We start from the raw sequence: 13,074 nt of genomic DNA, 5'->3' as shown, positions 1-13,074 counted from the left end.
GTAAGAACATTTTACAAAATGCAATTAAAATAATCTGCTGGCTGCTTGGCTGTTGGAACTAAGAGTTCCTCTTTAGTGGGAGAGAAAATAAAACATACTGAAACCAGGGTATGCAGTCTAAATATGTGTATAATACATTTTATATTAGGTTTTCACCAAGATTGTTCTATTATTGATTTTTTTTTTTTTTTTTTTTTTTAAATGGACACAAATTAATATGAAAAGATGGAAAAGCAAAACAATGAAGCCTAATTATATGAAAGTATTTGTACTTGTAATGTGTCTGTGAACCACCGAATGGCCAAACACTACACCACTTAAGAGCTCAACACGTAGGCCGGATCAGTTTCATAAGCATTGCTGGTTACACTTTACCTGTAAGGGGGGGGGGGGGGACCTGCCATGTCACTGGATGGTCAATTATGAAGCAGCTAGATTTTCTCAGCCACCACAATGGATGCTGATCATCTTTCAGACTCAAAAGGTCATCTCGTGGAGAGTGACAGGACACCTTATGTATGGATGCAGATTCTTTATGCTTCTCCATGTGTTTTTCAAAAGAGCATACAAGACCGTCTGTCAAAGAGCCTATTCAGGCAGCGGATAATAGTGTTGAGTCGGGAGCATTTTGTATCATAATACACTGAAGAGCTAAATGTAGTTTAGTATTCACAGTACTTATAACAAAGGGGAAGAACATTTTCCATGAGTTGCATGTTGCATACTGCAAAGGAGAAGATTATGATGCACATGCTCATGAGACGTAGTGATCAATTAAACATTTATTTGAATGGTGGAAATACACTGATGTAAATCCAGCATTGACATAACCAAGATTGCTACTTTTTACATGTTGTGGAAGGGTTATATGCTGGGAAATCAAACGCTGTGTATTCACAACATCATCCTGATGTGAAATGATTGTAATAAATGGATAAAAAGGATGCTGAAATAACTACATAATGATGGTGATTTGTAAAAAGTCTGAAGTCATGCTTTGTTAGGTCTGTCTGCAAGATGACAAGCAAACAACTTTTAAAATACATGTTTTCTGAATGGAGTCTGGATTGATCGGTGCTAGGCTATGCTAACACTGTAGCTGCTCCATCATCACTTAAAATAACGTCATCAAGACATAAATATGGCAGCGACCTTGTTGTTTACATAGACAGTCTCTGGTTTCTCCACATAGTCTGGTCTGGTCTCTGGACTATGAGCTACTATCGTAGACCTCTGGGGGACCACAGAAACACTCTTTTTCTGTCTGTTTCAGCGACGTCAGGAAGAGAATTTCAGCGCTGATAGGCTTTCGTAAAACACAGCATCATGCAAATTTTTCTCTCGAGTTGAAATATTTAAACTTTTGCAAAGATGCGAAGGACATGATTTTTTGCGTAAAGCTCATAAAATTCCCTGGTATTTTGTCATTTAAAAGCTTTTGTTTGGAAGCAGCAAAGCAGTCATTTAACAGGAGTCTGACAGCAGGTCTCCAGCCCCGGTTTCCCTCCTCTCTTCCCTTTGCTTTCACCTGGAGAGGAACTCCCATCTGGGGAAGATGATGAGACCTACATTTGATAAATTGTTCAATTTGTGCCCACATGGTGTCGACACCTCACTAAGATCCAAACTCAATACCACCAGATACGACCTTGGCGCGTACAGTTTGGACAGTAACTGTGCCCTGGCATGATGGGATAACAAAAGTGGCATTGAAAAGACAGGTGTAAGACTCCTAATTGTTAGGACCACAGAAAACTACATCCAATTTGTCATTGCTTTAGTTCACAAGGGATTGGTGAATTTGTCTGAACAACTGTAAACGACTGTTTTATCCACATAAAATTGACAGTTGCTGGTATTTTGTCATCAACCACACAAGATCTGGGACTGAGATGTTGAAATCTATGTGCATCTTTTCCTCCCTCCAGTCCCCTGAACCCTGCTCCCTGTGCCCGTGTGCTTCAACCAAAGACGGAGTGAAGAGCAAAGACAAAGATGTAAAAAAGAAGATTCCCAAGATCTTCTTTGGCACTCGCACACATAAACAGATAACTCAGATCGCCCGCGAGCTGAGGCGCACCGTGTACTCCTGTGTGCCCATGACCATCTTATCCAGTAGAGGTCACAGCTGTGTCAACCCAGATGTGGCGCCGCACTCCAACCGCAATGAACGATGCAAGGATCTGCTGGACGCCAAAGATGTGAGGATAAACACATAAACACATGCATTCACATTCTCCCCCCCTCCGATTTTATTCTCCATTGAGAACAGCAGCGGTTGAAAACTTGAATACATATGGTTCACAATCTAATGCTTTCCTGCAACAAAGTACAAATGTAAAGTTTGCATTTCTTCTATGGAGAGTTTCACAGTATCAAAATGTGTCTGGATCTCTAAGGTCAACGTGAACATTACAAACATCAGGCCAGAGCTAATTAAAACCCTTAAACCAGGGCAAATGCCGAACTGAAGGGGTGACGTCACCATGACTACGTCTACTTCTACGTCTATGGTTGGCCCATGAGTTATAAGAAATGTCAGTACAGGAAAGGTCAGGTCACCATTACACAGTTTTTTTTTTTACTGCAAATTGTTCCACTTCCTATATAGGTGTTATATGTGTAAGTTACAGTGGCCCCCATGTTTTTACCATGGGTGAGGCCGTTCTGACATGTAACATTTATCCCAATAAGTGCAAAACCTCTATGTCTGCTATAGTCCAGAACACCAGTTCAACACCCCTATTTGTCTGCACCCGCTTGCCTCACAAAGAACTGTTCTAGATCTGAATTGGAATCTTGAACCAGGATTGACCCCCTTCCAGCTGTGAAATTCAACACCTCTTGACACACACTTTCCCAATGGAGAAAACCTACTTCAAACTTATATCCACTGGTTACACTAGCTGGTGAACGACAACATATAACAGACCTATACGTTAATTATAACTTTTTGATCCCAATCTCTCAAATAATACTCACCTGACATCATTTAATGTGAACATATCTTTGCTGCAGAGTTGTTTCAGTCACTTTCAGTTTAATGTTCAGTCACACAAACCCACAGGTATGTACCAATACCAGACAAAACTCCTTCAACAATGTAGTCTCGGAGCAGCAATTATGCCGTTACAAAATCCACAATTGGTCCATCCAGCTCTTTTTGATACATTAAAATGACACGAACACATTGAGCGGGCTTTTCTTTAGAGACCTGAGACACTTGTAAACCCCCACACTGTCCTAAAGTTGAGGCTCCTGCTGCAATGAGGACAATTAGGTTGTCAGTGGAGGTGTTTGCCTCCGATGGCAATTGTCTCACTTTGTCACATGAAGTAGCTGGCCCCGCAGTGGGTGTTACTCATGCTCTATGTCTTCATGACCTCAGGGTCTAGCCGAGTCCGCATCAGGTTACCGTGCTGTATAGACCAGGCGGCAACCTCCAATTCTCAAAAGTGAAGTCAAATCTGAAGTTTCGTGAACTTGCATTCTCTCTACTGGCCATCAGGGGGCGACTCCTCTTGTTGTAAAATTAAGTCACATTACATAGAAGTCTATGAGAAAGTGACCCTATTTCTCTCTTGATTTATTATCTCGGTAAACATTGTAGACATGAGTTTATGGTCTCAATCACTCGTTTCAAGTCTTCTTCAATACAGCGTGATGTTCATTTAGTAAATTATGGTCCATTTAGCATCATATAGACCATAAATAAGGGGATGCTTTATGGCGGGGCTACCTTGTGATTGATAGGTCGCTGCCACGGCGTCGCTGCCACGGCGTCGCTGCCACGGCGTCGCTGCCACGGCGTTGCTACCATGCTACAAATGCAGTTAGCTACTAATTACTACATCACTTAGCTGTAAAGTTGACCTTGAATTATGGAGCTAACTTAATTAACAGCTTGACACCAGAAGCCACATGAGTCCAGATCCAGTAAGGTTGCTGGGTGCCGCTCTGCTGCTTGTGTTCATGAGATCCACATGTCGCTCCTCCGCAGTCCAAATATGGTCACTTCCTTCACTAGTTGCAAATTTTACAACATCGTGACAGCAACAAAAAACAAGATGGCGAAGGCCAAAATGCCAAATGGGTATAAACAGGTATACAGTATATGGTATAGTCACACAGTGATTCATACACAGAAACACCCACCGTTGTTAGTTCAAATAAATTCCAACTTAACTGCACAATAACCTGTTGCGACTTTCCTAAATCTGGCTGTTAATCCTCCAGTCTCCCCTTTCACTGAGCAGGGTTCAGTGTCGGCAAAGTGTCCCAGCTTAGCACATGATTGTGAGAAATTTAAGCCAGAGATTATTATTGTGTCTAGAGGTCACGGAGACCTCCGGTGTACAGTAGTTGTGTTTGACCGTGTCACCTCAAGCTGTTAAATCATAAAGAACAGGGTGGGACATCTGAAGCAGACACCTTCGTTGACAGCGTAATTGGGGCTCGGTACATGAGATGCTGCTCCTTTACACTTCTTCTACATTCACTGTATGAGTCAGGACGTGTTAACTGCCACAATAGCTGGAACACCTGATCACAGGCAACGTCTGAAATACATACTGGATGCCACCTGTGGTTAAATTGGAGACTAGATACAGGAAAGGGCTGTAAAGGACAAATATAAAATAATGGATTCAAACAAAAAAGAAACATTGTGTGAATCTGTTCTTTCTAATAATTCCTGGAGATCTATTTTCTTTTTTTAAATACTGTTTATTGAGTTTAAACAGAGAACATCACAACACACAAAACAGTGCACAAGAGACCTATTTTTTCCACCCTCTGTATGTTATTACAGGGCAGGTCGTGCCGCTTCTACCATGGCGTCCAGAGAATGCGGGACCAGCGCACACTGCAGCACGTTCACGGACTCCATGACGCCTGGGACATCGAGGACCTTGTCGCTCTGGGCAAACGGATCCGGTCGTGCTCCTACTATGCTGCCCGTGAACTTATGCAGGAGGCCTCAATCGTCTTCTGTCCATACAATTACCTGCTGGACCCAATGATCAGAGAGAGCGTGAGTAGACCATTTTGGAGTGGACGTCACGTTTGCATCACTGAAGTTGCGTGTGCATTGTGGTAACAGAAAAACAGTGGAGACGAGTTGAAATGAACAATATTCTTTGTGATTTTGGTGCTCATACGTGACAGAGCTACAGAACTGTCACTTTCAGACACCAGTTTGGCTCTGCCCACAAAATACGTCATGACTGTTTTCAAACACAGTAAGATCAAGCAACAAGATGAGTTTAGATCTGAAACTGACCAGATCATATGTATACTTCTGTCCTTCCTCTCATGCTTTTAATCTACTTTTTCACCAGATGGAGATCGACCTGACAGGCCAGGTCTTGGTGCTGGATGAGGCTCACAATATTGAGGATTGTGCAAGGGAGAGTGCCAGCTACACTTTAGACCACAATAGTTTGCTGATGTCCAGAGATGAGCTTGACAGCATGGTCAACAACAACATCAGACGCTCTAAACACGAGCCACTCAGGGACTTCTGCTATAGTCTGATCAAGTTAGTGATTCAGTGACTTCATTTTGCTTATCTGTGGTTTGAGATGTTTCAATATTCTTTCCTTCCCAATAAAAGAATAATTCTAATATAATAATAAATTAGAAAATAAATTTAACGAGACATCTCAATTCTTTCTTATTTTTCTTGAGAGATGCACAGGCGCGGCACCGATCTGACAGGATGTACGGTTGACACGTGTTGTTGATTCTGTGTAGCGTACATGGGCTATTAAACTATGTCATAGTGTGATATTAGTTCGGCGCATACTCGCTGATAACCGATCCAGCAATTTAGGCACAAGCATTTCCAATACTGGTATTGGAACAACTCAAAGTTGAGTAGATATTTACTGAGGATGTATTTTTGTTCATGGTGAAGCTGGATCCAGGAGAGCCAATGCCTGATGTCTGAACGGGGATATGAGAGCGCCTGTAAAGTCTGGAATGGGACGGTTATACTGGACATCTTTCACAACCTGGGCATCACTGCTGACATATTTATCAGTCTGAAGGTACACCAAATATCTTTGAATTAGTGGACTTCTGAGGTTCACTGTACCCTTACACTATTATTAATCAATCTAGTTCAGGTTTTCACTAAACAAGGTTTTCATCACATGTCTTGTAGGAAATGTGTATTTTTAAGAAGTGTGTGCTGTATGTTCTTTTTTTTATTTTTAGATGTTCTGTAATAATCAACATTTTAACTTATGACCACTGTCTTTCTTTGTTTGTCAGCAAAACCTGGCAGCAGTGTTGGAGAAAGAGGAGCGTGTGGGTTTTGTCAAAGGTAAAGAGGAAATGGTTCAGGTGCCAACCATCAGCGCCGCTACCTCCACTGTCCTCAAAAACCTCTTCATGGTGCTGGGCTTCATGTACTCCTCCTCGGAGGACAACTGCAGGTCAGAGCCAAACCAAAGAAGTCAGCTAGACCAAAATCCTAAAGCTGTGTTCACACCAAACACAAAGCCAATTCTCACCTTGCGGAACTTGCGTGAGTTTGACTGCAGGGTCGTAAGTGTTTCTTTGTGTCACTCGCACTAAATGCTTTCTACATGTTGTGAAGTCCCAGATCTGCCAGGAAACTAAACGGGCGATGCTAACATTGTAGCTGCTCTGTCAACATTCAAAATAACATCTAGGCTCTGGTTTCTCCACATAGTCTGGTCTGGCCTCTGGACTAATATGAGCTTCTATCGTAGAGCACTGGGGGACCACAGACACGCAATACAAGATTAGTTTCCTCCGTTTCTGATTCAGCAACATGAGAAAAACAGGAGGAGAATCTTAACGCTGATGAGGCTTTCACGACACAGCATCACACTAATTTCTCTTGCTGCAAATTTACATCTATTTGCATCTTTGCATTGACCTCGTATGCAGTCACGGCTCGTGAAAAATTTGCTACGGCTTTTGGTGTGAACACAGCAGTCCTCATGCCACTGCCTCAGGTGAACCGTTGTACAGGGTGAATTGCTCACTTCTCTGTGTCTATAGGTTTGCTGAAGACTACCGGGTAGCTCTGCAGAAGACTTATGCCTGGACAAACCAGGTCCCACCCGATGTCCCTGATGCCCAGGGCTTTTTCGTTCGGCCACATCACAGGAGACGCCAGAGCGTCCGAGTTAAGACAGAAGTCCTCACACTCAGCTTCTGGTGCCTCAACCCTGCTGTGGTGAGAGGTTAGAGATGGCACACCCTGCCACGTAGGCCACACTGATCTACTGAAGTCTATAAATGCAGATTAAAATATGTCATTTTAGCAAATGGTTCTTCAGTCCCAACTTTTGATATATTTATGCCTTAAATTACAGCTCACTGTGTCTGTGTTTGTCTCCCAGGCTTTCTCTGACATGAACAAGTTGGTGCACACCCTTGTGCTGACATCAGGAACACTTTCACCCATGGGCTCCTTCTCCTCTGAACTCGGGGTGAAATTCTCCATCCAGCTCGAGGCCAACCATGTTATCAACAAGTCCCAGGTCAGAAGGAGTTACACATGTCACGTAGCCTCTGACAGCAATGCAACGGTGGGATTGTGTGGCAAAGTGTATTATTTAAAGGAATATTGAGCTATGACTTGTACTTAAAACCACCATCAGGATTCCTTGAAACCCCAAAGCTTCTTGAAAGTTACATCTCAGAAAAAAATGTATGATTATCTCAATCAATCTCAGTCAACAGATCCAGGCCTCTAAAAGGTTAATCACAGTGGGAAGGCAGAGTTGTGTCTGCGTGAGCAGGTAGATCTGAGGTATATCAGCTACACAATCAGTAGCTTTGACCCCGGTTTGCGCCACTATACCACTTTTGTCCAGCAGGTGTCACAGTCTAACCATTTAATTGCAATAATGATTTGCTCTTGTGTGAAATGTTGTGAGATGTTTGTCAAAAGGCTCATAATAGTACCAGGACATGTCAACAACCAGCCTTTGTTAACTATTTTTTTTTTGTGCAAACATAATGCCAAGATATATTTATATGTATATAAAGTACAGATTTCTATTGCCCTCTCTTCAGGTTTGGGTGGGTACTGTCGGTGCAGGACCCCAAGGCAGAAAACTCTGTGCCACCTTCCAACATACTGAAACGTATAACTTCCAGGACGAGGTGGGTGCTCTGCTGCTCCATATCTGCCAGGTCGTGGCCAAAGGTGTGCTCTGCTTCCTGCCTTCTTACAAGGTAAATATATCACCAAGTTATACGCAACCAAAACAGGAAACATTGGCTAAAAAATGACTTTGATATGAGTTAATATGTCACAAAGGCCATTTTGGATACTGTTAATACATCTCAGCATTCAATACTTTTGTTAGCTATGTGTGGTGTGCATATTTTACAAAAGGTTACACATTCAAGTTGTGACTCATATTCATCAGATGTTGTTGTCGTCCTAGCAGTTTCAACACCTTTGAACAAGGTTTGTGAATTGCCACATATCTTCAGTTAATGCAAACAGGATTAATTTGTATAAAACACTAAAACGTATCATTTGTATTTCTGCCGAGCACCATGCACTCCTTGCTTGAAATATGCATTACAAAGTTGATTTATCAGGTGTCACACCAAGGCTCAGTGGGCCAGACAAAGAGGGAGACCACACAGGATTTTAAACAATTTTAGATGATATATTATTTGATAAAGAGGAAAAAAGCAACATAATGAGCGAGTCCAAGCTTGTAAGTCAATGGGGGGTTACAGTGGTGAATTAAAGTGTGTTTTGTGAAGGCAAAACAAAGAGGAGAAGCAAACCAAAAGGTATGTGATGATGTTGGCAAGAGAGACACAGAATGAGGAGCCAGCCTAAATAACCAAGGCCCGACCTGCCCAGGTGCACTAGAGCCCCACCGCTTCATCAGCCAGCAGAGTTAATGGGCAGATAGTAGCCTATCATAGATGTGTTGGTATCTGTGCATACGGCCTCTATATGTGTGTGTGTGTGTGTGTGTGTGTGTATATATTTTTTTCCCACATACGGATATCGCATATTGATTAATATTAATGTGGTCCAAATGGGTCTGATCTGGGCAGGTTGCTGTTTCACAATAAAAGAAACAAAGATAAGAACATAAAGGATAAAGCTTAAATAATAAAGAGAAGCCTAATAACAAAGTCTGCTGAAAAGCATAACGTTCCCAGTCAGTTGGTAAAGTGTTGGGCAGCTATTGAGCTGCGCTGCATGAATAAAACAGTTGAGGTGTTTCATCTCACTCAGTGTTCACATCAGTAGTTTTATTGACATGGCTGGTGATTGCATCATCGATACAAACTATTTTCTCGCGGCGTGGTTGGTTGTGCAGTTATGCACTCCCAACGTGCATCTCGATGCACTTTCATGATTAATCACAGTGTGTTAAATTGGTGGTGTTTTTTTTTTTGCACATTGATTTCCACATGTGACCACTGGGAGGCGCTAGAGACCATGATTTGGAATCACACCCATGCTTTTTTTGTTGTTTGAAGGTATTTATATTAACTTGCCTTGCAAAACTAGTTTTCAGCTGGATTTCAGCAGAACCCAGTGCTAAAAAGCAGCTGTTGGTGATGTCATCCGTTACAATAGATCACTATTAGTCCATAGAGGTACTTGTCGAGTACTTGTTAAATGCCGTCATCCTCATGGAACTGTATCCTCTTTCAGTTAATGAGGGTGCTTCTTAGAGCGCACTCATAGACACTTTGTCCCCCTTTGTTTGTTATGCGTTTTTGTTCATGAATAATGAATGTCCACTGTAGCTCAGTTGTCACATTAGCTTACTCAGGGCCAAGTGGATTTCATTTATCATCATGTGTTTGTCCACTGTGCACATGTTACGTGGAACAATTAGCGATTTTTGTTAATGAACATACCTCCTCTCGGGAACATAATACATTTGGGTTTACTTTATTACATTTATCTTTTATACTACAATATAATGCAGTGGTTGCCACCGTTTTGGCTTGCGAACCCTCAGATTGATCTTGTGACCTCTTTGAGATGTCCATCAATCATACACAGTATATCTCCAAATATAGGCAAAATTTAAACTTTAAATATTTGACCAAATTCTTGCCTGCTTTTCCTTGCACACTGTCTACGTATTCATTTTTTACACTCATGATTATATATATATATAAGGCATTTTGAACTTCTGACAGCCCCTCATGCTGGTGTTTTACACTCGCATCCCGTTTCAACTGGAAGCACATTGTGTCATGGAAGCCAGGTATCACTAACATACTGCTTTACTGTGATGAGTTCATGTCATGTTAAGAGGACATGTCGTTTTTCAACAAACGGTGGACCTTCGCTGTTGTGTGTTTTGCCCTTGGCAAATAGTTTTTGCCTTTGGCATATTTGGGCTGTTAGTGTTCCACTCGTATTTCAACATGTCACATGCAGTGATCATTGGTTTGATTTCTCTGCAGTCCTTGTTTGCCTGCTATCCAGTTGCATTTTCAAACAGCTGGTGACACCGCCATCCAAACTGTGAGGGAAAGCTTAGACTCTTTGCCTTGTTGTTTTCTCATTTTACCTTCCTTTTTGTCAGCGCGCGTTGCCAGCCGAGGAGCGACTATGAGCTGTGGGATGTTTTTTTTTATTATTGATAGCCATGTAGGAGTCTTCTATCTCTCTCTCTATGCTGATGCATAAATATTTAATCTGCAGTCAGCTCTTAAAGATGAGGAGATGAGGGGATATGAAGGGCTTGGGTATTAATTGGAGCCCGTGGAGGCCTCATTGGTGCCACTGAGTCCCGTCTTCTCTCTCTGTGTGTGTGTGTGTGTGTGTGTGTGTGTGTGTGTGTGTGTGTGTGTGTGTGTGTGTGTGTGTGTGACACACGGAGAGAGCAGGAAGGCCTACCGAGGTGTACATCAAGGCTCTGCCTTCACAAACACACAGTCTGTTTAGTTCAGCTTTATTCTCTTTTTCTGGCAGCTAGAATGACAACACAAGTCGTCAAATTAGTAATGACATCTAAATCTTTGCTGTCAATAATATTTCTTGTGGATCACTGCTGAGAAATTACCTGTATTTTTGTTCCTGTAGCTAATGTCATTTCTCAGTAATGCCATTGGTGCACTGCAGTCGAATAAGTTCAAAGAAAATAGAATGTTGCGCATTAGCACACAGCTCGATACATTTCTTTTTAAAGCGACACAGACGCACAAAGTACGCCTCTAATCACGGTCGCACACATACTTTCCCAGAGAGCCTGCACCAGCGCTGTGGTTTTGTAGCACTTTAGCCTCAACAGCCCCCCAGTTAATGCCCATTAAAACCACAGCGGGCCTTGCCGTCTGGTCCCAGCCGCCGAAGGAAGGGACCAATTCTCCACTGGAGAAAGGGGACTGATGGTTTATTAAAAAACGCGGGGTGAAAAGATGGCGGGGAATACAAGATGCTTTTAAAGGAGATTGAGATAAGGGCCATTAGGTGATGTCGCCTCACTGTCTGTGTGAAGACGCACCCAGCGCTGGCGCCTGGGCTCCGCCGAGCGCGTGTCAAATCAAAGTCAAAGCGGACTGCAGGGTGAACGCCCGCCAGCACGCGCTGTCCTCAGCCCAGAGGCATCTGAAGCACCAATCACAGAGCTCCACAAGTACTGCTATCTTAAAGTCAGACTGTCTCTGTCTGCGTTTGGCAGCTTATTGCATTCATGGGTTAATTTGCTCAGTGTAGCATATCCCTCCTGATTTTCTTTTAGAGCAGAGGTGATGTTTTATATGAGGTTTTACAGTGGAAACTTCAGGATTACTGCTGTGTGACTCAGCTGATGCTCTTTTTTTTAGAGTCTTAGAGTTTCTGACTTCGCAGGTCAAATGTACCCTCTTCTGACACCTCCTTCCACCCCAATGTTGAGTTCTGGTAGTTAATGTGTTTTATATATAATTTAACGTGAAAACTTGATATGATAATAAGAATGATTGTATAAGAAAAATGTTCCTCCCATCAATATGATCTTTGAATCACACATCCAAGCCAATTAGGGATGGGATGATATAGGATTTTATCGTGGACTGCAATAAGAAAACACTCATCATAAGCTGATTGTGGTTAATTTACATTATTTTTAAGTTATACTTTATTATGATCATGTTATTTAAGTGTAAGGAGACCGTTATACTGAAACTCAAGAAAATACATTGTTGAAGGATGAGGCTGGTGATATTCTATATTATTCTTATTGCCAACAAATCCCATGTTCATAACACTGAATATATCTATTAATGTGTGTGTGCGTGTGAGCATGTCCCTTTATTACTGTGAGGAAATAGTTGGTTTTGGTGTCAAATAGTTGACACCATCCTCCTGATTGTTAGCTCAATAAATCACCATCTATTTACTCCTGCCCAATTATTATTGGTTAAAAACTACAGTGAGTAATATTTTAGGAAATTACTTTGCCTTTTAAAAACCTGAACTATATATTCGTGACCAGTTTTTAAAAATGTTTTTGTGTCTTATCTGTGACGCAATAAATATGTTCCTTAACAAAATGTAAACTGATTCCAGTATTAAGCATTAAAAACAGAGCAATTATTTTGGCAGGTTTATTGTGACTTGTAATTATCATATCGTCCCAGGTCTAAGATGGAGAGAAAGTTATAAATGAGGACAATTTCCATCCAACCAAATAGGCACGTCACATGAAAATGTCTCAAACACTTTATCCTCCACTCAGTAAGAGTAAAAGGAGCCGTATCGGTGACTGACCTGTTCTCCGAGCAGCAGCCAGTGTGTCTGCAGCGCTCGGTTGTCACCACCAGTGTGGCCGGGATGTGTAGAGCAGACGACGAGGGAAGGGTGGCAGGCCAGAGGTGGCAGGTGGCCTCTTGCCACCATCCGTGGCGTGATGGTTACTGTGATATTTTGGGGCTGAATAATTTACACCGCAACAACACGTCTCCCCTCGCCACTGCGAAATGTGGCTCCTGGCCCCATGTTTCTTTAATGCCGTCGCCTCCAAAGCCCTTTCATAATTCAGCAGGCACTAGAGGAGCTGCGATGTGTCGCCACATAGCTCACCGACACCGGGGACACGGGGAAGGAGA

The 13,074-nt window shown here is 42.3% G+C and overlaps 1 protein-coding gene across 1 annotated transcript in view; it reads left to right on the top strand.

The window, feature by feature from the left end:
- The window catches only part of brip1 (BRCA1 interacting helicase 1), a 79,743-nt gene that overhangs the window by 11,519 nt on the left and 55,150 nt on the right, over nucleotides 1-13,074 (top strand). The window contains exons 7-14 of the mRNA XM_084019463.1: nucleotides 1,929-2,201; nucleotides 4,811-5,032; nucleotides 5,340-5,539; nucleotides 5,918-6,050; nucleotides 6,277-6,440; nucleotides 7,036-7,213; nucleotides 7,380-7,520; nucleotides 8,059-8,220. Of these exons, the coding sequence (XP_083875589.1) occupies nucleotides 1,929-2,201; nucleotides 4,811-5,032; nucleotides 5,340-5,539; nucleotides 5,918-6,050; nucleotides 6,277-6,440; nucleotides 7,036-7,213; nucleotides 7,380-7,520; nucleotides 8,059-8,220 (1,473 nt within the window). The remainder of the gene's footprint in view (nucleotides 1-1,928; nucleotides 2,202-4,810; nucleotides 5,033-5,339; nucleotides 5,540-5,917; nucleotides 6,051-6,276; nucleotides 6,441-7,035; nucleotides 7,214-7,379; nucleotides 7,521-8,058; nucleotides 8,221-13,074) is intronic.

The sequence above is a fragment of the Eutrigla gurnardus genome (genome assembly GCF_963514095.1).
Source record: "Eutrigla gurnardus genome assembly, chromosome: 10".
Classification (NCBI taxonomy): Eukaryota; Metazoa; Chordata; class Actinopteri; order Perciformes; family Triglidae; genus Eutrigla; species Eutrigla gurnardus.
Note: the sequence above shows the minus strand (reverse complement) of the source record. Positions and strands in the feature narration are given on the sequence as shown.